Source organism: Halichoerus grypus, chromosome 2 (genome assembly GCF_964656455.1).
Source record: "Halichoerus grypus chromosome 2, mHalGry1.hap1.1, whole genome shotgun sequence".
NCBI classification, from domain to species: domain Eukaryota; kingdom Metazoa; phylum Chordata; class Mammalia; order Carnivora; family Phocidae; genus Halichoerus; species Halichoerus grypus.
The window spans coordinates 96,205,921-96,233,715 of NC_135713.1; the positions used below are offsets into that span (position 1 = coordinate 96,205,921).

The 27,795-nt window shown below is 43.1% G+C and overlaps 1 protein-coding gene across 1 annotated transcript in view; it reads right to left on the reverse strand.

The window, feature by feature from the left end:
* Positions 1-225: 225 nt before the first annotated feature.
* The window catches only part of ANKDD1B (ankyrin repeat and death domain containing 1B), a 58,369-nt gene continuing 30,799 nt past the window's right edge, over positions 226-27,795 (reverse strand). The window contains 8 exon segments of the mRNA XM_078066326.1: positions 226-254; positions 257-283; positions 1,311-1,442; positions 3,635-3,836; positions 8,710-8,805; positions 12,927-13,025; positions 15,549-15,647; positions 18,146-18,244. Of these exon segments, the coding sequence (XP_077922452.1) occupies positions 226-254; positions 257-283; positions 1,311-1,442; positions 3,635-3,836; positions 8,710-8,805; positions 12,927-13,025; positions 15,549-15,647; positions 18,146-18,244 (783 nt within the window).

Here is a 27,795-nt window from a genome sequence, read left to right on the forward strand (position 1 = left end):
ACAATTTGCTCTAAGTAAAAATCAAAAAAAAAAACTTCTGACCTTTCATTTCAGTAGTTGGAAAGTACTAATACCATTTTCTCATCTGGTAGAGCTTCCTGTCACCACCATTGTCACAGTTGAAAGGAAAATCAATACTACTGCTAGAATTTTATGGCATTAAAGAACTGAATTTAAAGGATGGTGCTGAGTGGAAAACCAATTAAATACAATTTCTTTAGGCATTTATGAAACTGCACATTTCTTGGACTTTTAGTTTCGTTTCTGAATTGACGGATCTTTTCTGGAAAAAAGAGGACAACATTTATTATTAAGAGCTAACATGTATTAAGCACTTGCTATGTGCCAGGCACTATGACTGACTTAATCCCACAACAACCTTCGACAGACGATTTTCTAGTTAGTAAAGGAGAACACTGGCACAGTGAGGTTGGGGAACTTGCTCCAGATCACACTGCTGTCAGCGCTGGAGGTCAGGGACGGGCCCACACTGCCTTGCTCCCGAGCACATCCCTGCACCACCTCAGGGGACTGCCTCTTACTCTCCCCTGAGAATTCGTACAGAGACAGATTTAAAGTTGAGGGAACAATCCCAGGGCTATGAAGATAATGTCACAGGAGGAGCCATTATCCACGCACGATCCCTTGAAACGGAGTATTGGCTCGGTGGTGTGATTCAGGCATTTATGCTCGGCTTCGGGTAAAACTGCCTCGGTGAAAATAATGGCAGATGTGCCTGTATTAGACTTGAGTAGTTATTATTACATAAGAGTTATAGCACCCCCTAATTTATCGATCAGTTTTGAAAGCATCTTCCCTGCGGTACAGTCTTTGGGGCAAGTGATTTTCAGCAGTAACCTCAGCTGCCCAAGTAAAAGCCTGTCTGCTCTTTCCTCTTAACCTACAGATAACATTTTCGAATACACTAACTTGCAGACTTCCCCAACGGGCAAAATGGCCTCTTGAGCAAGACCATGCTTAGTGGTGGAAACCGTATCTAACCTTAATTCCTGCCCTCTCCTGCTCCCCACACCCCACACACACCTCCACACCCTGCCACACATACACATCGACAGAAATCCTCCTCCACTTTTTCAAATGCCCAGTAGGGGGGTGACATCGAGAACTGCCCGGCTAACGTGGGATCAGTGTCGACTGAGCATCGACTCGCCAGAGGAGCTGCTTATTCTTGATGAGCCACTGCGCTCATCAGACTGGGATTGCCGCTATTAATGGACAGTATTGTTTCTGCTGACTGTCCCCCGACCATTTTAAGGGAGAAGGAGCTTCTGTCTTGAAAACTAACTCACCAGCTAGTTCTGGGAAACCCGCGTGTACCAGCTCTTCATACAGATGCTTGACCGGAGTGGCCTGTGTCATCAGGGTCCCATGCAGCCAGATGAGCAGAACCCTGTGGCCGTGTTCACGGAAACTTCCCTTTCCTGTGCCAAGTACATACAGTCAGAGGCGAAACCCCACGTGCTGATGTCTCTTTTTATTGTGATCTTAGTTCTCACTGAATTTTCTGTATGACTGTGGTTGCAACTCATTCCTCTTCTGATGGCTGTTAGATAAAAAGCCCAGTGGATGAAAGCCCTTCCAGTTCCCCTCACTGGAACTTCTTTAGGGTGACCAGAGTTTGGATTCTCTCCAGCACTTACCTTGCACCTACTGTGCTTGACACAGACCAAAGGAGCAGGTAAGACATGAAGCAGCTGAGTCCCTGCCCAACGGTAAGGAACAATCTGAGATGCAGAGCTCTCCTTCAACGTTCAGTTGGCACTGCTATGCACCACCATTTCTCACACTCAAAGTGCATATTTCAACGGGGGATCCTGTTACAATGGAGAGTCTCATGCAGTCTGCCTCGGGCTAGGATCTGCACTTCTAATGAGCACCCAGATGCTGGTGTTGCTGTCTGTTAACCACACTATGAGCAGCAAATGTGTACCATCATGCTACTCCAGCTTCTGATGGAAGTATGCATCCCCTGGGCCAGGATTATTCACTGGATACCTAACCCCTGAGAGATGTTGGGGGGAAGCACTGAGATGTGTCTCTTGCAACAGGAATTCACAGTTACAAACACAGAACAGTCTCCTAGCTCTAGCCAGTGTGTGTGGGAACAGGCAGATGCCACAAAAGGAGGTTCCGAGCTCTGGGGAGGAAGCTTGCTGGACAGACTGTTAAAGAAGCAGGTGTTTCAGGGAGAAGGAACTGTACCCATAAAGAATGTACTCCTAGGTGAATCCTGTTCCTTTCCTGATCTTGCCCTTGCCAAACTAATTCTTCAGTACCACCATCATCGTGTCCCTCCTTTGCTTAAAAGCCCACAAACTCCTTAGTGCTAGTACCATTACGGTGGATTGTATTTGGATTGTGAATGTTGCTGTTATCATGCCAACTAGATTATAAATTTCACCAAATGTGCACCTTGGCTTATAGAGCGGTTGCATCCCTCGCCTGGTAGAGCTAAACGCATTCTAGGCACTCCACGTTGTTTGACTAAAACACTTTAAGTCCCCTTTATCCTGCTGGCAGGTACTCTGAAGATACAGTATATTTTCAAATCATTTCTTTAGGTCAAGAGAGATTTCCAGAAGGCAACTAAATTTTCCTAAAAACTTCACAGAATGTCATATGCCTAATTAGTGACAAAGGAGAATACTTAACAGTAAAAAAGAAATCTTTTCAGAAACTATAGTCAATATTCAACATTTTCAATGCATTATCTTCCATAATGTAGCTGTAGAATTAGCAATAGAAAGTGCCATGATTTACTTTTATGTGGTGTAAATAGCACGTATTCATGGTCTGTGGTTTTGCCATCTACAGTCCCAGCAATCAATAACGCAAATCAACCGCTGAGCATGGGACTTGGTCACATCTCATAATATCCACCATGTAAGGAAAGTGCTCTGAATAGAATGTTTTGCCAAGAAAAGTGTCTGCTTCCTTGTCTAATTAGCTGATTAATGCCAAACAAACTTTATTTCCTAAGTTTTGGTCAAATCATAAAAAAGCAAAGCTAATGACTCCAGCTGACCTGACCTCACTAATTCTGACAGCTGGAGTCTGGCTGAATTGATTCCATGGCTTGGGATCTTCTACTCGGGAGAGCCCTGAGTCTGTCTCCCACATCTCTCATGGGACAGCTGGTCTCACCCAAGGCTGCATCCTACAAGAACTCTATACCCAGATGTGGCTTAAGGGATTCCTCCTGGAGTAGGAGCCCTAAACAGTGAGCCTTTTGTTAGAGAATGAACCTTTTCACCCCAAGACAATCTCAAGGAACACTAGAAGAGGTTGGTTTCCCAGGGACAAGCCAACTGTTAAGTCCTTGCTTCCTTAGTGCCTATTCATTTGGGAACCTTCATTTCCTTAAAGGCTAAATGCCAACTTTTCAATATGGCTCAATAAAAAGTAATTATCCTTTGCAAACTTCAGTTAATTGCAGAGTCCATGAATGTTCATGGTTTGCAAAGTTCTCAGTCATCTTTGTGGTCTTAAGCTAACTGTCCCAGTTCCTGGGCCCTTGTGCTGCTTGTTGTGAGCACCAACCACTTACTTGGAAGATCTGCCACCAGGAAGAACTGCTGCTCCTTCCTGTCCGCATCATCTAGGCCATGCTTACCTGACCACTGCTCCTCAATGGCTCTGATCTGGGCACCTGTAAAGTTCCATGAACGGGCCAGCTTCTGCCACTCATTGGCCTTTAGCTGATGGTAAGCCAGGTTCCAGAGGAGACTGCGAATATGTCTGGTCTCCAAACTGTGATCTTGCTTGAATGTCAAGGTAAAGTCGGTTGATGGGTCCCTGATGCTCTCACCATGCTCCTAAATTAAAGGTAACTACATCAGACGATTTCAGACATTTTCTGCTTATTGCCTTATTTCAAGGTATGTATACAATTTTTCAGATATAACAGGTAAGATGGTAACCAAGATTTACGTTTTCAGTATTATCTGTAACTGGATCACTTTTTGTCATTCAAGATGGAGACAAATGTCTGAAATAAAAAGCTTGAGTACTATCTGTCTGACACAGGAAATGTGAGGGGTTTTGCCATGTTACATGCTTCTATCCCAGCTTGCTGATACTTATTTACTCGCCCAAAAGAAAACAGAGGGGGTGCCTTAGCTAAGGAAATGTCACAACAATAAATTCATCTTTGAAGGCCTTACTTTCAACTAATATCCCCTGTTCTTCTTGTGCGTGTTTGATTTTCTCATATCAAAGATACAGAGAGGTCCAGATTGGATAGACTCTTAGAAAGACCCCAAAGCTGGTGCCTCCACTCATCCTGCTCTCTGGTGTGAGGAGAGCAAAGTAGAAGCCTAACTCTGGGGGCCAAAAGAATGGAGAGGACAGGGGTCGATATAATTTTGTTTTAAGTCACTGCAGCCAGGCGTAGTCCAAATGCCCTGTGCCTGGACTGATATCTTGTTTTCTCAGTTTTCAAAGGTTCCTTTTGTCCCTTCTGCAGAATCCAGCCAAAGAAACTGGAGAAAAATCTCAAAGCGAAAGCAGGTGTCATGGTTTCCTAGAGCTGCACCTGTTGTACACGCTGTCAAGGTCTCCAGATCATCCTCCTTCGGGAGGCTGCAGATCAGTTAAGGACACACAGGACACACAGCCCAAGAGGATTGGGACTTACTATCTATTCTCCTTTTTTATATATGGTAACTCCTATTTTTGTCTTTCAATTAATTAAAAGTGAATCTTAATGAAAGATAATCTGAACAGCAAGATAGGAGTCCATGCTGGGGCAGGAAGTGGACTAAAATGATATGGGTACCTGGTTGCCAAAACCTGAGGAGAACGTGGTGGGGCTTGCGCCTCCGCCCCCATCACTGAGCAGCCTTTGTCTTTCTTTTTTTTAATGTTTTTTTTTTTTTTTTTATTCATGAGAGTCAGAGAGAGAGAGAGAGAGAGGCAGAGGCAGAGGGAGAAGCAAGCTCCCCGCCTAGCAGGGAGCCCGATGCGGGACTCGATCCCGGGACCCCGGGATCATGACCTGAGCCGAAGGCAGACGCTTAACCATCTGAGCCACCCAGGCACCCAGCCTTTGTCTTTCATAGCATCTGCAATCTCCTCGGAAGGTCTACAACATCCTGGGAAGCATGCCCAAGGAGACGGGCCAGTATTTTCTCTAGTATCTGGACCTTGTGAAAAGAAGTTGGACTAGGAATGGGAGATATAAATTTCCCGTAATTGTTTCAGAGGTTGTAAAATGCAGGCAGGGTCTTCCCTGTCCCAACCTTAGCTTTACTCCCGCAGTGCCTAACTCCCAGGGAGTCCTGAAAGGAAAGGCTGAGGGTGAGGGATCCCACAAACTTGGGAGCCGTGGCCACTTTACTTTTTCCTTTTCTCTTCATTCCCTCTCCTGAAACAATGAGGATTCCAACAAGAACAAAACCTGAAACACCACAAGATAGAGGGAAGAACTGCAAAATGCATTAACCTTTGCACCACAGCATTTTTATTTCTTTGAGAAACACACATGCTCTGCATTCCAGGATTGGGCTGGGTGGTCCTTCAGGCTTCCAGAGGAAAGGGTCATGGATTTGGAAAGCCCAGGTCTTTTTCAACAGTTCATGGAAGCATTCATAGTTTGTCTGCCAAAGCACTTATCATATGCCAAAACTGGTGGAAATTAAAATAGCATAAGCCAGATTTTAGGAAGCTTCCCATTTGCCTCTTAACCACTGGATTTAATGATGGATATAAGAGAGGAAATTTCTTTTTTTTTTTTTTTTTCTTCTTCTTCTTCTCTTGGTTAACTTTTTTTTTACAGATTTTTTTTTACTTTTTTTTTAAATTTTTTTATTGTTATGTTAATCCCCATACATTACATCATTAGTTTTAGATATAGTGTTCCATGATTCATTGTTTGTGCATAACACCCAGTGCTCCATGCAGAACGTGCCCTCCTCAATACCCATCACCAGGCTAACCCATCCTCCCACCCCCCTTCCCTCTAGAACCCTCAGTTTGTTTTTCAGAGTCCATCGTCTCTCATGGTTCTTCTCCCCCTCCGATTTCCCCCCCTTCATTCTTCCCCTCCTGCTACATTCTTCTTCTTCTTTTTTTCTTTCTTAACATATATTGCATTATTTGTTTCAGAGGTACAGATCTGAGATTCAACAGTCTTGCACAATTCACAGCGCTTACCAGAACACATACCCTCCCCAGTGTCCATCACCCAGTCACCCCATCCCTCCCACCCCACCCCCCACTCCAGCAACCCTCAGTTTGTTTCCTGAGATTAAGAATTCCTCATATCAGTGAGGTCATATGATACATGTATTTCTCTGTTTGACTTATTTCGCTCAGCATAATACCCTCCAGTTCCATCCACGTCGTTGCAAATGGCAAGATCTCATTCCTTTTGATGGCTGCATAATATTCCATTGTATATATATACCACATCTTCTTTATCCATTCATCTGTTGATGGACATCTTGGCTCTTTCCACAGTTTGGCTATTGTGGACATTGCTGCTATAAACATCGGGGTGCACGTAGCCTTTCGGGTCCCTACTTTTGTATCTTTGGGGTAAATACCCAGGAGTGCAATTGCTGGATCATATGGTAGCTCTATTTTCAACTTTTTGAGGAACCTCCATACTGTTTTCCAGAGTGGCTGCACCAGCTTGCATTCCCACCAACAGTGTAGGAGGGTTCCCCTTTCAAGAGAGGAAATTTCAATCCTCTCTTTAATGTTCTTTATTAGGAATCATTTTATATTAGGCCAGGATATAAACTTGTTAAATAAAGAGAATTTGAAATAATAATAAATGCATTTGGTTAAAAAAAAAGATATAATTGTTTAATGAACAAAGTGAACTTAAAGTAAGTAATAAATAGGGGCACCTGGGTGGCACAGTCGGTTAAGCGGCCAACTCTTGGTTTCAACTCAGGTGGTGATCTCAGGGTCCTGGGATTGAGTTGCCCTCAGCTCAGAGTCGGCTTGGGTTTCTCTCTTCCTGTCCCTCTGCCCCTCCCCTCCACATGCTCTCTCTCTAAAATAAATGAATAAATCTTTGAAATAAAATAATATATTTGGTTAAAAACATTTAAGAATATATATTAAAAAACAAGCCTTCCTCCCACTCCAGATGTCGGTCCCCAGTGGTCACCAAGGTTAACAACTCTCACATTTCTGAGGGTCTCCTTCATACATTTATATATTGTATAGGATTCCCAAAGTTCATCTAACTCTCACATCTCAAAGATTTGTTAGGAAAAAGGGCTTATTCATTTGGCAGAAAAGTAACTTATTCTCCTCTAGGAAAAAGAATCTAAAAATGCTAGCAGACATTAAAAATAGAACCAATGAATATTTCTATTTTCAAAGAAAACGTGAAAATAGTCACTTAAAAAGCAAGAGAAAAGGTGGAAGTTGGGAAGGTTACCTTCAATCAAATACGGTGATGATCTAAGAAAATGAGAATGAAGCTAAGGCCAAGAGGAAGAGAATGAAAGGAGCAGGAGGAACAAAAATCAACTAGGAGGAGGAGAGAAAACTTTAATGGTCATAAAAATGTTGTTTTGTTTTACAGACAAAAACGTTTGAGGAGGATGGTGTGGACTTCAAATGACATATATGTCATATCATCCAGATATATATATCAGGACTGCAGAGCTAATTAAATAGGATTGTGAGCAAGAAGGAGGCAGATCAATGCATTTTGCCTTAAGGATTTAAGGGAAATTCCTCAGGATTGGCAAATGAGACCACAAACCAGGCCTGAGGCTCCTCAGGGGTAAACACCTGAGGGTTAGGACCTGAATTCTGGCACCAACCTACTGGACTAGGGGGGCCATTCAGCCTAGGATGGCAACAACCCAAAGTAGAAACTGAGGGTGGTGCCCGGTAATGCAAATCCTGCCTGAGGGCTTAGATTTCGATGTTGGAGGGAAGGGCATTCTGTTGTGAAGCTGTATGCGTGGCAGCTATCAGAGGAAGTAATAATGAAAGAAGGTGGAGAGAATGTCTTGGAGGCAAGTTTTCTGTGTTCTCAAGATGAATAAGGTTTTTGTGACTATCACAGGATACTTGAGTAGCAGCCAGCACCACAGTGTGTTGAAAACAGCAGAGCCATGAACATAAACTTCTTTATCACTCATTAGAATGATGAGAACTTTGGTTCATCCTGAGGGTTCTAGAGGGGAGGGGGGTGGGAGGATGGGTTAGCCTGGTGATGGGTATTAAGGAGGGCACGTACTGCATGGAGCACTGGGTGTTATACACAAACAATGAATCATGGAACACTACATCAAAAACTAATGATGTGATGTATGGTGATTAACATAACATTTAAAAAAAAAAAAAAAAAGAATGATGAGAACTTTGGGTTTGAGAACTTCCAGAAGATACCAGAGCCAGAGACTCCATGACAGAGGGCACAACATGGGAGCCAGCTATGTGGGGCAAGTCAGTCAGAGCTGACACGGGCCAGCCTGCTTAGCCCAATGAGCTCTACACACCTCAGTTCTGACTACTGATGCTGGCAAAGGAGAGGGAGGGAGGAAGCAGCAGCTATTCATTCCATGAATGGAGCAGCACAGGCCAAAGGGACAGTTATAATTTGACCAGGACCCTGCCCATTAGAGCAGAAAAAAACCTACACAAACCCCACACTGCCCATAAGAAGATGGTGGTTGCAGAAGAGCCCACTGCTGAGCTGGAATCATGCTTCCTTACCTCTTTCCAGGCATAGTCTCTCTCTGCTTTAATGATCACGTCCACAGCAAGGCTGTGGCTGCTCCTGGAGGCCACAACCAGGGCAGCCTTCCCTTGCTAAAAGGTAAAAATGGAAGTGTCAGGCAGTCTGGCCTAGGGTTTAGGAGCTCCAGTTTGGAACAGGGGGACCTGCATTCAAATCCTGATCCTACTGCTTCCTTGCACTTGGGAACTTGGGCCAGTCCCTAGCTCCTCTAGGTCTCAAAGACTGCCCCATGGTGTAGTGGTGAGGTGTAAATGTGATAATTCGTATCAAGCCCTTAGGACTGTGCATGGCACATGGTAATTACTCAAGAGATGCTAGGTATTGGTAGTGTCAGGCGCTGTGTCAACAGGGCAGGGGAAAAGATTTGGGCTTAGGGACTGACCATCAACAGATGATATTTTACACATGCTCTATCAATGAGAATCCAAACATTTCTCCAAGACCCCTGGGCGGGGGGTCTCCCTGGCTCACTGCACTGGGGAGTCCTCGGCAAATAAATAATCTGATCACACATTTTTCTACTCAGGGCTGACTCTACCTGTAGCTGAGACTTTAGTCAGTGTGCCATGCTTCCTTCCCCCAATAGCCTTTTCCTTCTTCTATGGGAAAAGACCTCCCGATTTTAGCTAGGCACTTGGCCACTCCAAACATTTCCTAGCCTCCCTTGCACTTGGATATGTGACCTAAGTTTTGGTATATAGATGGAAGTGATTTATTTTTGGGAAGTAATTGTAAAGACCGGAAGGATGTTATTCTCCTTCCTTTCTTCCTCCTCCTGAGTGGAATGCTAGCATGATGGCAGGAGCTTCAACAGCCATCTTAGACCAAGAATTTGAAGCCATGTGTTGTGGAGAGTAGATAATAAGACAGAAAATGCTGGTTCTCATTAAGAATAGTAATATCCATGACAAAACTTCTAATTCATAGTACAGAATTCAGCTCACTGGACTCCTATCTAGAATTTTTTTTCTATTATACTGCCTCTAACCAAGGGTGAGGAATAGGAAACTTAACCAAATGGAATGAGCAATAAAGGATATTCTGGACATAATTTGGGGCATGAGTGGCCTGGGATCCCATCTGGTATCTTATACAAATTACAAAAGGCACACCTTTGTCAAGATCGATATAGCTGAAAACTACAGCACACAGCTTTACAAGTAATGTCCCCTAGATTTTAGGCAGTGTACAATCTGCACATCTATACATTTCTTTTCCTGAGCAAAAGATGGTGTTTTTCATCTATCTTTTAAATGGCACATTAAAAATTTGCCCAGGGATCCTGAAGGTAATCAAAATGAATGTCAGAAATAATCCCACAAAAAGTTCTTAGCAACCCATGTCTCTATGCTTAGGGATCTAGCAATTTATCCCAGTAATTCTCTCACATGGCTGAGCAAGTACAACTCCCACCAACCCAAATGATCTGGCTGTTAGTGGCGGTGCTAAGACCCAGGTGGGCCAGAACGGTAGGGCTGACAGTTACCAGTTTCTAGTCAAAAGAGACAGTAATGAATTAGGAAGAACTGTGCTCTGCAGGCAGTTAGCAAGTCCTTCATTGCATGCGGCCTGAATTCTGGCTTAAGAAGCCATCTGAGTCACCGTGATTAGCAGCATTCAGCTTTCGCCAGCGTTCTCGAGTTCCTAGGAAAACCTTCCCAGGGAGTGGAAACCCAAGTAGTCCTGCCGCTGAAGTGGGGAAAGCCCTCCAGGAGCTCGGTGAGACCTCCGACCGAGAGAACAGGTTTCTGGGAAAGTCATATTCACACCAAACCCTGGCTCCTTTTTCCCAACCCACTCTGATGCACTCTTACAGCCATTTATCCTTGGTAAAAATGGTGGGAGTAAGTAGAAAAGGTAGTTTTTATTACTTAACTAATTAGGTGTTGGGGGCCAATCATGTGCCAGGCCCAGAGAAGAAGGGGAGGAGGAGAAGGGAAAAATGGGAAAATCAAATTGTGAGTCAAGTTACAGCACTGATGGCATTTGCCAGGACATCCAGTCCACTAGCACTGGGGGCCCAGCATGAATTCCCTTCCCAATGCTACGGGCTCTTCACCTACAAGACTGCCCCAGAGGGGTTAAATATTAATGAGAAAGTGGAATCAAGTAGGAAGAGAAAGCACGGGAAAATATGAATGTGAACTATCAATACTAACGCCAAATGTTAAGGGGCAGTAACAAGCCACAATGGCGGAAGCGGTGAAATTCCACCCACATGACAGAGTTATGGGTGGTTTCATTTTCCTTCCTTATGCTTCTCTGTGTTTTCCAGATTGTCCACAGTGGGCTTGTACTACTTTTTATGATAACTTTAAAAAACTGACCTCTAGAGAAAAGTAAAATAACACATCAATCATTCAAGTCCCACAAATGTAAAATGTGAGATTCTGAAAGAGTACGGAGGGTGAACCTCGCTTGCACTAGGAATTAAGGATGTGCTGAGCTGATGAAGAGTGTGGGTGAAGACAAGAAAGGGAAAAACTGCAAGTTGCAGAAGTAGTCAGCTCTGCTCACAGCTGTGGGAAAGCACTGGACAACGAACAAGCAGCCTGGCTTTGAAGCCTGGCTCTGCGTCTTACTGTGCGTGTGACCCTTGATATCATTGAAATCTCTTGGAAACTGGGATAATTTTGCCCACCTCACAGAACAGATGTGAGGATTGAAATAAGGTGCACATGGGTGAGCACCTGACAGGACTGCCACACCTTGGTCTCCTGTGTTTACGCTTTTCAGTAAGCTGGAACCTAGTGGACAGTGGCCCCGCAACCCTCCTGTGATGGAGCCCACCTTACGGCGTCACTTGAAAGAAACAAAGTTGTCTTTCTTTAGAAACAAGTCTACACAATGCCCAAAAGGTGGAAGCAACCCAACGTCTGTCCACAGATGCAAGGATAAACAAAATGTGGTCTATACACGGTGGAATACCATTCGTCCTTAAAAAGGAAGGATATTCTGACACACGCTACAACACGGATAAACCTTGAGGACATTATGCTACATGAAATAAGCCAGTCACAAAATGACAAACACAGTACAATTCTATTTATGAGGTACCCAGAATAGTCAAATTCGTGGAAACAGAAAATAGAGTGGTGGTTGCCAGGGACTGGGAAAGGAGGAGGAAATGGGTAGTTGCTGTTCAGAGTTTCAGTTTGCCAAGATGAAAAAGTTCTGGAGATTGGTTGCGTAACAGTGTTAACAGACTTAACACTACTGAACTGTACACTTAAAAATGGTTAAGATGAGGGACGCCTGGGTGGCTCAGTCGGTTAGGCATCTGCCTTCGGCTCAGGTCATGGTCCCGGGGTCCTGGGATCGAGTCCCACATCAGGCTCCTTGCTCAGCAGGGAGCCTGCTTCTCCCTCTGCCTGTCTCTCTCCCTGCTTGTGCTCTGTCTCTCTCTGACAAGTAAATAAATAAAATCTTTTTTAAAAAATGGTTAAGATGATAAATTTTATATTTATTTTACAATTAAAGAATTTTTAAGTAAGAGCAAGTTTAGACATGTATGTTTGTTCATTGCAGCTCTGCTTATAACAGCAAAAGCTAAGGAACAATTCAAATGCCCATCGGCTGAGAACTAAACAAATTATGATATGTCCATGCCACAGTCTATTGTGCAGCTGTATAAAGAAGAATGAAGAAACTCTCCTTGTACTAATATGGAACAGTTTCCACTTTATATACTTAAAGGAGAAAAGCTAAATGCAGGACAATATGGAGAAGTACATCACCACAATGTAAAAAGGATGGAGAAATATGGTAAGAGTATAATATATTTATGTTTGCTTGTTTATGCATAAAGAAACGGGAAAGAACTAAGAAACTGATGACAATAGATCCGTGTGGCAAGAGTAGTGTGGGAACCAGACAACTAGGGTCAGGGGTGGGTGGGACATTTTTACTGTAAAACCTTTACTGATTATGTTTTTTAATTTTTGGACCACATGAATCTATCATCTTTCCCAAATTAATAAATAATTTTAATTTTTAAGAAATACATATTTTATTATTCAGAGTAAAATATCTTACCTACATACCTCAATCAAAATCAGGATGTTTTACTGATTGCCAGGACAAAAGGTTTCTCCAGTGTGTGTCCATCTCACAATGAGTATGCTAAGGCTTACAGCCAACAGAAGTTCTTCACAACCATCTCTGCTGAACACAGTGAAGGCCATGAACTTACCTTATCAACAATCTTCAGGTCACAGCCTGCCTTCAGCAAGGTTTCCACCAGTTCCACATTGCCAAGATCAGCAGCAACATGCAAAGGAGTCTGCTGCCTCTGCCACGAGAAATTTCAAAAATGTAATCTAAACACATTAAGGAGGGGGGAAAAAACTTACATGATGAAAAGACACAGGGAATGCAGAGGTGTCCTATATGGGCATAAGGGAAAATAGATTAAGATCACATTCTTATTTTATTTTTTTTAATATTGTATTTATTCATTTGAGAGAGAGAGAGACAAGGAGAGAGAGAGAGCACGAGCAGGGGGCAGGTGCAGAGGGAGAAGCAGGCTCCCCACTGAGCAGGGAGCCCAACCCAGGGCTCGATCCCAGGACCCTGAGATCATAACCTGAGCCGAAGGCAGATGCTTAACAACTGAGCCACCCAGGCGCCCCAAGATCATATTGTTACATAGGTACAGGGGACATTCACTGCAGTGTTATTTTTAACAGTGAAAAACTGAAAGGAAGTTGCATGTTTCACTAGGAGACTCATTTGATAAATTATGGTATATCCAAATGCTGGATTAGTAAGCAACAATTAAATATGATTTTTAAAAGATGATTTCAATATGAGATACTAGAATAGTAAAGTTCATAGAGACAGAAAGTAGAGTGGTGGTTACCAGGAACTGTGGGGATGGGAGAATGGGGAGTTAGTGTTTAATGAGTACAGAGTTTCAGTTTGGGAAGATGGAAAAGTTCTGGAGATGGATGGTGGCCATAGTTGCTCAACAATGTGAATGTACTTAATGCCAATGAACTGTACATTTAAAAATGGTGAAATTTCTTTCTGGGGTAATCATTTTCTTACCAAGAGGATAACAGTGTTTTAAAGAAGTATACAAAATCACAAGAAAGTCACCCATTTTAACCTTTCACTGAAAGGATATGCTAATGTGCAGATATTTCTAAAATATTAGTACTGAAAGGAACGCTATTTATGGTCTAGGCCAACCCTTGAACCAGAGAGAGGAAGCAACTTCCCCAGAGTCACACAGCTGGGCAATAGCATCTAGCTCAGTACTCTTCCAACCAGAGCACAGGGCCAACCTGCTTGGGGCATTAGCATAATTAATATCAGAAAGCATTTATTAAAGACTCACTTTTGGGTGGCAATGTGCCCCTCTGGGGGCTCATCGAAAACATCACACTTAAATAACAAACTATCAAAGGTCTATACCAACATGGAACAGAGATACAAGTGTCATACATCAAATACCAATAAAATTTCATTGCGACGATACTGCTCTAAGTCTAAAAGGCAGGAAATGAACCAAAATGTTAACAAGAGTTGTCTTTCTTTGGGGGGGAATTACAAACAAATGTAAGTTTTTACCTTATTTATGTTTTCTTATTGTTATACATTGAGTGTATTCCCAATCTAACAGAAAATTGAAATGATAAAGTCTAATTCTATAACGGGGGGGCGGGGTGCCCACTAATAAACCCTCCTTCTCTGGAGTGAATCTAGCCAGTTCTGGTGAAACCAAAATCCTATGTGAGTTCTGTGTATGGAACAAAGATTCTGCTCATTTGGAAATATTTGGGGCATTAACAGACTTGGACACATAAGTATATATAATAACAAAAAGGTCCTCCCCCACCGCCCCCAAACGTTTGGGAGAGTGGAACACAGGGAGGAAGGTCTGTGGGGGAAGGAAGGGACGGAAGTGTAGGTAAGTGTCCATTCTGCTCCCACACAAAGGAACTCCTAGGTTGGAGTTGGAGGAGGCTGGAGAGACCTGAGGCAGTGCTCTGGGTTCCGCAGATTCGGAAGCTGAGGGCCACCCAGCAGGTTAGGACAGGGTTAGGACAGGCATGCACACTGGATCTGGCCACTCCCTCCCCTCAGGGTGCAGGCTGAGGCTTCTCTAGGTAGAGGCAGTCAGAAAGGCAAGAGGTGTCCAGAGTTCTCATCTGTCCCCAGGGTTCCAGAAGGGCTCCTCCCCCCAAGAGTTTCTCTTCCTACTCCTGACAGCTCTTGGGAGAGGCAGCTCAGCCCCAGAGGTGGCCCTGATTCAGACAGTGCCCACTCCCATCCTCTTAATCTTCCATCTCAGCATTTGCATTTCCAGCCAGTGATGGATTCCTTTTACGGGGCATTTGATTCTGCTCCAGTGGATTGGTGATTTTTTTTTTTTTTTTAATTCAAAGAGGTCTCTTTTGCCTTTGGGTAAAAGGAAGACACATTTATAGTCTCTAATATAGAAACAAAGCTTCCTCCTTGTGACAAAGGGCTACCACCAGCCAATTATATTTCATACTGACGGAGTGGCTTTTGATTTAAAGAGCCGTTGGCAATTTACCTCTGAGCTACTGTTTATCTATCAGAGGTGCTGGGACTGTTAAGTGCAAACAGGTTTAAGAATGCACTAGCTGAACCCCAGTTGTGTGTTTGAAAAAGTATGTGTGTGCAAGTGGGAGTGGGGGTCACAGAAGAAAAGGGATAAAGAAAATATGTATATTCCACCTGGAAATTTTTAGGGTACCTTGAACTTGCTCAAAACTACCACTAACCACACAATGCATTGAATCATAAGAAAACAGACTCTCGGGTTCTGATATCCCTGGCTTACCTGACTTAAGATGTCAGTGTTGTGCTGTGCACTTAATAAGCTGTTCACAACTGAGATATGGTTGTTGGTAACAGCTAAATGAAGAGGGGAGTCTTTTGGCTGCAGAAAGAAAGAGAAAGAAAATTTCAAATCCAAAAGATTCTGGCTTCATCATTCAGACCAAAAAGCAATTCATTTTGATAGAGATGTCCTGATAATCTCCTAGTACTGGAGCTGCCCAGCACAGCATCAGGCCAATAGCAAGTGTTCAGCATCATTTCCATCCCAAGGTTGTGCCTCCCCCTTCATTTGTTCTAGAACTATAGGCTGAACACCCACTATGGGCCAGGCTCTTTTCAGGAGGTTAAGGATTCAGTGGTAAACATGGCCCATTCTCAGGAATCTTCCAATATAGTGGGGTAAGAAAATATTAATTTTTTTTTAAAAAATCACAAAATAAACAAATTGTGAAAAGTGTTTTGGAGGAAAAGGAGAGTGGCAGGAGAGCGTAAGTGGGATGGGCAGACGGCTAACCTTTCTGAAGATGAAAAAAAGCCTTCCTGAAGAACTGACATTTCACTTAGATAAGAATGATAAGAAATATGAAATAGGCTTAACTGCAGGACTTCTCAGTGCCTTCCAAGACCTAAATTATGGTGGGAATAGCTACAAGGTGGAAAAGGCATGCACGTTCAGCATTTCCTGAACTGATGTGATTTAGAGCTCTTTCTCCCCAGAGCACTCTGTGGGACTAATGCCCCACTCACCCAGGGACACCATTCTCATGTGTAGCCCTCCCATAGATAGAGTTTACAGCCGCAGGTGTTCACCAAGCCCCTCCAGCCTGCTCCCCTTTCCTCCTCATTTGCAGTTAAACTGCCTGTCCTGCAGCCTCACCCTCACTCACCTGGAGTGTCCCAGCCCCTCTCAGCCATCCCCACAGGCAGGCTTCTTTCCCAGCCCCACCAGGTGGTCATGACCACCTCTAGGACCACACACTTAGCTCCTGCAGCTTCACCACCACCCAGCGGCCACTGGCACATGGAGGCGCTAGACAAATGTCTCCAGGGGTACTGAAGGCAGCCGAAAAGAAAAAAAGGTGGGCAGAAAGAGGTTAGGTGTGAGAGAGAGTGAGCTGCGGGGCAGTCAGGGTGGAGGGAAGGCAGGGGGCGGCAGGGGAAGGGGGTGCACGTGTGAAAGAGCGGGGCGCTCAGAAGATCCAGGGAGGCATGCACAGCAGGCGAGCTGAGAGCCAAGGCAGGTGTGTGCAAGGGCAGGTGATGAGGACAGAGCACAGGGTTGGTCAGGGGAAAGAGATATCAATAATAAGCACCAGGTAGGCACATTGAACATATTTTTATAATTCTACTTAATGCATACTCACTTCCCCAACAGTTTATACTCTGTTTTAAACTCTGGGCTAATAGTTTTCATTCACAATAACCCTAGCAGTTAGATCTTCTATTCCCCACTTTATATACGAGGCAAAGAGCCATTCCATAACTTCCACAAGGCCTTGGAGCCAGGAAGTGGCAGAGACAGGATTCGAACCCCTATCCGATAGCCTGACTCTAACACTGGCACCGGGCTCCTTCTCAGGAAACCTACTGGGAAAGAAACCTATGGAAGAGAGATGTACTGAGTGTGTAAGAGCCGCACCAGCACACAGAGGAGGAGGAGAGGGGGGCGGTAGGACTCCACAGCTGCATAGGTCAGGCTGCCACAGGCACGAACAAGGAAATGGACATGCTGGGACTGGTTGGGGCAGGGTGGGAGGAAGGCTTTCTGTGCAGGCCCCTTCTACTCAGGAAGAATGTTCTCTCTTGAGGCACCAAGCATGAAAAAAGAGAAAGCATCCGTTGGCAGTGTCCTTCCTGCTGGGGCCACCGGCCTTGCTGGGACCCAACTGCCCCCCCCCGCGCCCCGAGAAACAGGAAGCGTCTATCCTTGGATAGACCAGGTGAGTTCAGAGCCAATTCCCTAACATCGTTCTCCAAAAACTACCAGATGTGATCAAATCGCATCCCTTCTCTCCAGCTAATATAATAAATAGTAATGGCTAAGCAAGATCAGAGGAAATAACATTCTCACAGGAGAAATGAAAATAGGGTGAAAAACAGAAGAATGTTTTCCATCTAATTCCACCACAGAGGGCCTTTGTTAATGCTACCAAAGCCAACTCAAACTTCAGAAAACCTAAATCAGTAAAAAGGATTGACTTTCAAAAGAAAAACAAGATCACTCAGTGAAGGGGGGAAACATGATCATTCTCCTTCCCATTTATAGCAGTGTCCTTTTTTCCCCAGACTGATAAATTTAATACAAGGATAACAGCATCTCTAGACACCTGAGGAAGTTTTATTGCAGCAAATATCAATATTTAAAACACAAAGAATTCATTTTGTTCCGGAACTTCAATGACTTTCTAAAATTCATCCCTTGGATTTTATTTCTCAAAATTAAGACTCAGTCTCCAAAAGAAGTCAGTCAGCTTTCCCAGAAAGAGTTCCTCCTTTGTGAACACCTCATCCCCCCCAAAGTATCTGCGAGGAGCATCTCCCCACACAGCCAGCCTCACGGCACCAGGATCAAAGCCCATGTTACTAGAATAGACTCACTTCTGCGTCCTGGTGCAGATCAACACTCTCACTGAGAAGACAGCTGACAAGGGATGTATGGCCATTCTGGGTTGCCATCTGCAAAGCACTGATGTTGAGCTGCAAGACACAGGTGGAAAGGGCAGGGAGGACCCCCATTACAATCCAGCATGCTTTCTGGTATTCATCACGTGGTAATTAATTAATACAATGAAACAGCACGTGGTAATTAATTAATACAATGAAACAATACAACTATTTAAGAAAGAAAATCCAATGTGTTTTTTATTATTTTGAGGGCCTCTTTTTTACTTCCCCTAAGTGTTCCCCATAGGAGTGAGAGTCCTAGGTAACACATGCCTCAGGCAAATATGAGCTAAATCCCTGTTTCCCTTCTCTAAGACGTACAAAGTGGACAAGGGCTAAGTCTTCTCTCCATACACCCTGAAAAACCCCTGCTTGAACCAAAACGGCTGACTTGGTATTGGTCCCAGGAAATGCCTCAACACCCTCCTGCCCCCTGGCTGGCTTACCTGCAGCTCTCCCTTCTGCCGGGTCTGGTTTCAAAGCTTAGCATGACTGCTATCTTTGTGCAGTGTTCCCTGATGGCCCCTTACCCAGCTTCACTGCCTCTCCTTCCCTGTTCTGTGTGCTCAAGTGGCTTCACTTCGTGTCCACGCTAGATGGCAAAATTGCTCTTGATTATCCTGCCAACCTCCAAAAGGTTTTAGCATGGTGCCGTGCAATAATATAAGGTCAATGGATAGTTGCTGACTGATTAATTGTAAGATTGCTACGAAGTGTTTCTAGGTCCACCAAACAAGGTCCTATAGGATGTGACGTTTTCCCAAAAATGGCTGCATAAGTAACTGCCATCTCACGTGCCCGTCTGCAATGTGAGCCTTCCACTCCCCCAACACGAGGTCTACCCTTGCATCTGGGTGGACCCTGTGAGTGCTCGGACCGATCAACAGAGTAGGACAGACGGGACAGTGTGTCACTGGCAGGTGTAGCTGCTAACCGGCCGCGGAGCTTCTGCTTCCTGCCTATTAAAAACCAGCTGCTAGGCTGGGAGGAGACCACACGTCAGTGCTGTTCCACAGCCCGAGCTGAGCTCCCAGCTGACAGCTGCCACCAACTGCCGGTCATGGGAGCGAGCCACCGGCGATGTCCGGCTCACTTATGCTTTCAAATGCCCGAAGTCCTGGCTGACACCTGACTGTGACCACATAACACACCCAAAGTAAGAACCTCTCCGCGCAGCCCAAGCCCCAGAGCCGTGAGTGGTAGATAATAGGGTATTGTCGCTCAAGCCACTGCACTTCCGGTAGGTTTCTTATGAAGCAACAGATAAGGTGCTACTAAGAACAGTACACACACTGACCACCTGGACTCTAGCTTGAGCTGCTACTAAATGTCTCTATGACCCTGGATAAGTGGCCTCTCAAGTACAGGCCTCTTCGTCTTCATCTGTAAAAAAGGACATAACTACCTGTATTAGTTTTTATTGCTGTTAATAACAAATTGCCACAAACTCAGTGGCTTAAACAATACAAATGTATTATGTTACAATTCTGGAAGTCTGAAGTGTGAAATGGGTCTCACTGGGCTAAAATAAAGGCCTTTCTGGAGGCCCTCAGGAAAATCCACTTCTTTTACTTTTCCAGTTTGTGGAAGCCGCCCACACTCATGGCCCCTCCCTCCAACTTTTAAGCCAGCTAAGTCCTTCTCACCCTGCATCGCTCTGACCTCCTCACCTGCCTTCCTCTTCTGCTTTAAAACACGTTCGTGATTACACTGGGCCCGCCTGGATAATTGAGGATAATCTCATTTTAAGGTCAGATGGTTAGCAACCTTAATTCCATGCACAACCTAAATTCCTCTTTGCCTTGTAACATAACATATTCACAAGTTCCAAGGATTAGGATGTGGACCTCCTTGGGGTGAGGGAGCATTATTCTGTTTACCACACGATCATACCTCTTTTTCTCAAGCCATAGTAATATTGGGAGAATAAATGAGCTAGTAAATATGTACAGTATTCACTTCACACACACAAAAAACAAACACAAAAACTTGAGCACTTATTATATGCCAGGCACTATGTTAGATAGTGGGAAATAGGATGGTGAATAAGATCTCCACTAGTACATCCCAGTAGAGGTGGACAATCAGTAGACCTATAGATTGGCAGACAGATCAATCAATCAGCAGACTGAGAATAAATCTATTTACTAGATCTAGATGTTATGAGAATAATAACAGCTCGTACTAAGTGCAACAACACAAAGTAAAACAGCAGGACTGGATGGCTACTTTCCAGTGAGTGATCAAGAAAATCCTCCAGGATAGGGTAACATTGGGGCTGAGATCAGAATGGTAAGACGTGCCCCCTCCAATGAGAAGATCTGAATCAGAAGCAAGTTTGTGTAGAACCCAAAGCCAGGAGGTAGTAGGAAGAGCTGTGAGACTCTAGCATCTTACCCCGGGGGCACCATCAGCACTGAGTATAGGGCCTACAGACTTCTTAAGAGCCAAAGAAATGTTTAAAACCTTTACCAAAAAAATTATTGATTCCAAGAGACCAAAAGAAAACCGTGAAATTGAAGTGAATAAATATTTAATTGACATATTCATACTTCATTGATTGTTAAATGTAATAGTCATAAAATATTCATTACATTTGTAAACAATTTGTAGGTTCAATTTTTTCACCTCTTCAAATTCCCAAGTATACACAGTTCTTACAAACCAGAGTCAATCATAAATTAGGGGAGTTTATCATAACCAAATAATTATGAAAGCACCAATTAAAAAGCCTTTTAAAATAATTTACAGCAAAAACAATTTTTTAATGTGGAATGTTGGGGCATTTAAATATGTTTGATAAGATGTAAGGGTAGGGCCTCCAGAAAGGAGTTGTTAGGGGTTACAAAAGTCTTCACTGAACCAGGGGCATTTAGTACGACCCTGAAGAGAACCTACTGCCCAAACTCTGGGCAGCATAACATCCAGCACAAATGGAGGAAGCCTCTGCTGTCAGCTCAATCCATAATCTCCAATTGCCTTCCCAGAAATGGCTCAATCCTTTACCCCTTCCCCTTAGTCGGGGGTTAGGGCACAAAAGCAATCTCCCGGACAGCAAGACGAATCACTGTCAAGAGGTGAAGCATTTCCAAGATCAAACACAGTAATCACCTACAGATGCAAGAGCAAAATAAGCCTAACGTGTCCCCCCAGTAATTTGTCCGTGCTGCTGGTTTCTTGCTGCACACTGCTCGGGTCCCCCAGGGGGTGAGGTGGAGACAGGTGTGAACAACGAGTGGGGGCTGAAGCTGTTGATCCAGGAAGTGTGTTAATGAACTCAGGGGAAAACTCAAGAAAAATGTAAAAGCTGAAAAATGGACGCAGGACAATTTCCAGGCTGCCTAGATGAGGCCGAGGCTGTAAGGATATGGACAATGTGGAGTCTGCAATCCTAGCTGGGTGGGGAGAATGTGAGCATGTGAAAGCCATCACAAAGCAAAACCTCTCTGGAGGCTAACAGAATTAAGTACAGAAGGGAGGGAGGGCACAGAACAATGGAGTCAGCCAAAAGGAGTGAGCCCAATAGGACCCTGATAATGAGGGAGGCTTTTCCAGGGACTCCAAGGGGGGCTGAAGACTGAGGGCAGGGAGGCACCTGTGAATGCCTGAAAAACAGCACAGCTCTCCACACTCTGAGAATTTCATGGGCCCCATGAATTCTTAATGTGGTGCTCATTTACTGCACAAATAATGGTGCTCATTTACTGCACAAATAAACCTGCAACTCCAGGGGGAATCAAGTCATAGTATCTTTATTTTCCACTCTCTCACAGTCTTGTCCATGTGTATATAAATTTCAGATAGTGAAGATGTATGCACGAACACATATTGGGTTTTTTTTTTTTTGGTGTTCCACCATGAACATTTTTTAAAAAGATTTTATTTATTTATTTGACAGGGAGAGACACAGCGAGAGAGGGAACACGAGCAGGGGGAGTGGGAGAGGGAGAAGCAGGCTTCCCGCTGAGCAGGGAGCCCGATGCGGGGCTTGATCCCAGGACCCCGGGATCATGACCTGAGCCGAAGGCAGACGCTTAATGACTGAGCCACCCAGGCGCCCCATATCATGAACATTTTTTATATTGTAATATATTTAGTATATTTAGTATTTACCATTAATATTTTTAACAGCTACATAACTTTCCAAGAAAAAGGTACACCAAACTTTTATTTGGCTTTCCCCTAGAATTCATAGCATGTATAGGCTGTATCTAATTCTTGGCTATTGGAGGTAACTTTATTATCTATCTTAATGCGTGTAGCTTTTTCCCTTTTTAAGATTATTCCCTTAACAGAATTTTTCAAGCCTGGGTGAAAGGTAAGTGACAAATTGCTTTTTAAAAGCATTGTACAAATGTACACTTCCACCAGCAGAATAAAGAGTATAAAACATTACCAGTTTGGGACTCTAATCTTGATCCGAGTGTTTAACTTTATACCTTTTGAAAAGGCATGTTTCCACAGACATACCTCCTTTTATTGATTTGCTTTATTGCACTTCACAGATACCACATTTTTTTTTACAAGGTGAAAGCACAAAACTTCAGTGGAGGAAGTAACTGCAGATGTGGTGGAAATAGTAAGAGAAATAGAAATGGAGCCTGAAAATGTACTTAATTGCTGTAATCTCGTGATAAAAAAACTAAGAGATGGGGAGTTGCTTCTTACAGATGAGCAAAAAAAGTAGTTTCTTAAGATGGAAGCTACTCCTGGTGAAGATGCTGTGAAGATGTTGAAATGACAACAAAGGATTTAGAATACTGCATAAATTTAGTTGATAAAGCAAGGGCAGGGTTTGAGAGGACTGACTCCAATTTTTAATTAAGTTCCACTGTGGGTAAAATGCCAAACAGCATCCTTGCTACAGAGAAATGGTTCACAAAAAGAAGAGTCAATCACTGCACCAAACTTCACTGTTGTCTCATTTAAGAAACTGCGACAGCCACCTCAGCCTTCAGCAACCATCACCCTGATCAGTCAGCAGCCCTCAACACTGAGGCCAGACCCTCCCCGCCGTGAAAAGATTAGGACTTACTGAGAGCTTAGAGGATGGTTAGCCTTTTTTAGCAATAAAGTATTTTTTAATTAATGTATGTACGTTGTTTTTAGGGGCCTAATGCTATTGCACACTTAACAGACCACACTAATCTTTTATATGCACTGGGAAACCAAAAAATTCATTTCACTCACTTTATTGTGATACTTTTTTGCAATGGCCTGGAACCAAACCTGCAATATCTTAAAGGTTTGCCTGTACATTGTGCTGATATGGAGAGAGTTCCAAAACATACTGGCACTTAAAAGAAAAAAAAAAAAAAAAAAACCCAAGGTGCAGAGCCGCAGATCCATGTGGTGGTGTCAGTACTCACACATGTGCGTGCTTCATCACAGTTTCCATGTAAATGCATGGAAAATTCCTGCAAGATTCAATGAACTATCAATCCCATTAGTTCTAGGGAGGTGAAACCGAGATGTGCAGTTGGAATATACCCCTTGGTACTATTCAAATTTTTTGTTACTTTCACTGTAATTTAAAATTACTTCAAAAAATAGAAAAAGAAGGTAAAACCATCTGAAAGACAAGGCCACCACAAGGGTTAGAATCCTCACCACGGCCACTGATTAGTCAGATAATCCTGAACGAGTTCCTTAACTTTCCTAAATTCCAGTTCCCTCACCAAAAAATGAAGGTAAGTGACACAGGATCTTAGCACCATGCCTAAATACAAAAGCATTCTGCATTTACAAGAAGGCACCATCGTGTCTTCTTCAGGCTCCAGACTGACCACTTGGGCTTTCACACAATAATGTTGGTGTTTTGTTTTGTTTTGTTTTGTTTTCCAGCATTTACTATGTGTAAGCCAGGCATGTATAGCTGTTAGGGAGAAAACAAGGTAGAATGAGAATGTCTCCGTATTTGAGAAGTATCAACTATCTGCTCCTTTTGCCCCCATTTTCAATTATTCCTTTCAATAGGAAGAATGGCAATGCTTCCAAGGAGAAAATAATTGGGGGAATATCAGAGGTAAATCATTAATTCTTACCTCAAACAAAGCAAATTATAAATATTAATTCGACAAAAGCCTAGTGAGTGGATCAGTTCAGGACCAGATTGCCCAAAGAACATTCTGAGTCCCGCGCTCCCCACCCCCACCCCGTGTGAGTGAACATGGCACGGAGCACATACTTTATTTGGAATGCTGACATCGCTGCCCGCTGCCAGAAGCACTTTGCTGCATTCTTCATGACCTCCTTTAACAGCCAGAAAGAATGGTGTTTCTCCATTCTAAAAAAAGGAAAAAAATTAAAATTAATCGCCCTTTGGCAAGGAATGAAATTACTTGAGAAACAGTATGTTTTCTCTCTACCTTTTATGCATTACTCTTAATGGATAGCATTTGTTGAGCATCTAGATGCCAACTTATATTGCCAAGACTATATGCCTTGGCAGAGTTAAAAGCACAGCTCTGTGAAGTCAGGATTAATATTAACCCATTTTACAGAAAAGGAAACTAAGCCTTAGCTGAAAAGTGACAAGACTAGTACGCAAATTCAGCTGATTGGCTCCAAAGCCTGCACCCTTACCTATCCTGTTATGCTGCCTCCTTTCAAGCTTTCCATCCACCATTTATACCCTTAATCTTTATTAATTTATCTAGCAAACATTTATTAGACACTTACTGCCTGTCCAGCGAAGGCATTGTGATCGGAAAGATGAAACAAACCCTGCCCACAAGAAGGGAACAGCCTAGTAAGCAAGATAATCATGGAAATACAAATCACAATGCAGTGTGAAACTTATCAAAATAGATATATAGACACAAATGGTGCACATTTGTACCAAGTACAGCTTTAATGTTTAAAACTGATTCAAACTGTTGTGTGTCCTTTAAAAAAAACAAACAGTAATACTCTTTCTCAGTAATTAGGTTTCCTGAAACTCATTATGATAAATGTTAGTAGGACAAAGTGAGAGCTTAGTTTAGGCGAAAACACAGAAAGAAAAGAAGGAACTGGTATCACACAATACATGGATATTTCCCCCTCCTCATGAAGATTCTTTCCTAAAAATACTGGGAAGAAATGCAGAATTCCTTCCCATTCCTTAACCACTTCCCCCCTTGGGCAGTATTCTGCTTAACAAATGCATTAGTTTAAATTCAGAAGGCTTTACTCGTAGCTAATTAGATATGAACAATCCTGTCAAAAGGGATGCAGGAGCATGGAACTAATGTCCCCATCTCAAAGGGATGGAAAAATTGTATCCATGCTGCTTTACCTGAGTGCCTGGGCCTGCCATCTGTTACGAAGGAATTTCTCCCCATAATAGGCCTTCTCATTTTCCAGGAAAAGAGATGCCAAATGGCAAACCACAGTGGGGAAAAGCATTAGCAAAAAAATGTGAAGGAAAGAATTCACATCTTTAATGTATCAGGAGTCTAATAAACATTCATATCTTTGACCCAACAATCTTACTTCTAAGATTATACCCAAAGGAAATAGTGAGGAATTCAAACTACAGTTTTTATACAAAGAGGTTTGTAACAGCATTACTTTTAAGAAAAGGAAAATGAAATAAAGAAAACGTCCAAGAGCTGAAGAAGAGTCAAATGAACTCTGGGCAGTCAATAAAAATATATATGCATAGGAACACAAAGAAAATGGAAGGAAAATATTTCCAACATCTCTAAAATAATCATTTCAGTGTGAAGAAAATACAAGAACTACTATTTATATTTATTTTTATCTTAAATTTTTAACTATATTTCTGGTTTATGTTTTGTAGTGTATTAATTTAATTATAAATGTATGTGACAGATGCACACCCAAACTTTCCTTACTGATAAGAGTTTGCTACCAAGCCTCTTTAGAGACAACTCCTCTAGAGTATATTCATAGGGGTCACTCCAACTGGTCCAGCAACAGCTTACAACAGGAAACACAGGCAGCCGAGGACTGTATGAATATTAGGGGCCTTATCCAAAAGGCTAATATTATCACTAGTCATTATTTTGTGCAGATGAAACCTATCATAATCTGCAATGACAGTTAGTTGGACTTTATGAGCTCTCTCCAATGTGCCCTAACTCAAAAATAGCTAAAAGGTGGATGAAGTCCAAGTGCACACATTCCAGTGGTAAAGTATTAGAACAGGGCAAACATGATTAAGACTTTTAATTAAATCCTGTGACTACAGGGGGCATCTGGGTGACTCAGTTGGTTAAGCATCTGCCTTCAGCTTGGGTCATGATCCTAGCGTCCTGGGATCAAGTCCCGCATTGGGCTCTCTGTTCAGCTGGGGGTCTGCTTCTCCTTCCCCGTCTGCCTTCCGCTCCCCCTGCTTGTGCTCTCTCTCTCTGTCAAATAAATAAAATCTTAAAAAAAAAAAAAAAGTCCTGTGGCTATGATCTCTATATTGGTTTGTGAAGGCCAATCACACCTAAGATTTACCCTAGGTGATTCATGTTTTGTTTTGTTTTGTTTTTAGTTTCTCACACATCATTCATAACTTTTATTCAAGAGGATCAAATTCCCGGGATCTTCTTTAAATAAGTTAAACCAATTAAACCTGATCATCATTATGCCAGACAGTCAGAAAAGACTGAACACACACAAAAGTAAACAAATGAAGGCTCTATTTTTGTCCATGATCCTCAAGTGAAAGCTTGGCTTAACTCCCCCCCAGAAACTTGAAGAGAATAAAATGAGGATAATAGCAATATATACCACAGGTACGAACTCATATACTGCACCCAGACCACACCAGTGATAACAGATGCCATCTGTTGCACACTGACCATGTGCCAGGCGCTATTCCTGCCGCTGTGTGTGTGACCTCGCCTTCCCATTTAAACCTCACTATGGCCTTAGGAGGCTCTTTGACAGAAGAGGAAACTGAGGCTAAGAGGGGCTAAGGACTAAGCCCAAGATCACCTACCTAGAAGACTGATGGAGCCAAGACCTGACCCACACAGTCAGAGCCCTGCTTTTAATCTCTGGATGCGCAAGTCCAGGGATGCAAGGGACTAGCCTGGTGGGCTTCTCTGGTCCAAAGGGAACACCGACTTGGCCCAGGCATCATGGAGGCTCACTTTCACACCCTTCCATTTTCATTATGTTGCCCACAGTTGCTAATTTTATGGTCATAAGCCACCAATTCTAAGTACCACCTTATTTTAACGTATCTGGGATCAGGATGCATCTCCCAATCTCAGGCAACCAGATAGTAGATGTGATATTGTTATCACTGCTTGTAGTGTGCATTAAATCAGAATGGGTGTCAGCTTAGAAGAAAATCTCAGAAACCCTAGTGGGGTACCCTTTAAAGAAATGTTGCATCGCAAGCACCTCTGAAGGCAAAAAGGACAGTATTTTGTTTGGAAAAGCAAAGACTTCGAGACTCTGAGTAAGAAAGTGATTTAGAAGAATCAAGCTCAGTGTGAAGTTCGGGAACCAACTTATCTTGCTTATTTGTTCCTTTACATGTGTCTAATAAAAAATCTAAGATAAAAGTCTAAAAAACTCTTTCAAGAAGTATAAACTATTCTAAGGGACAAAAAAAGCTTGTATTGTCATGGTTTAAG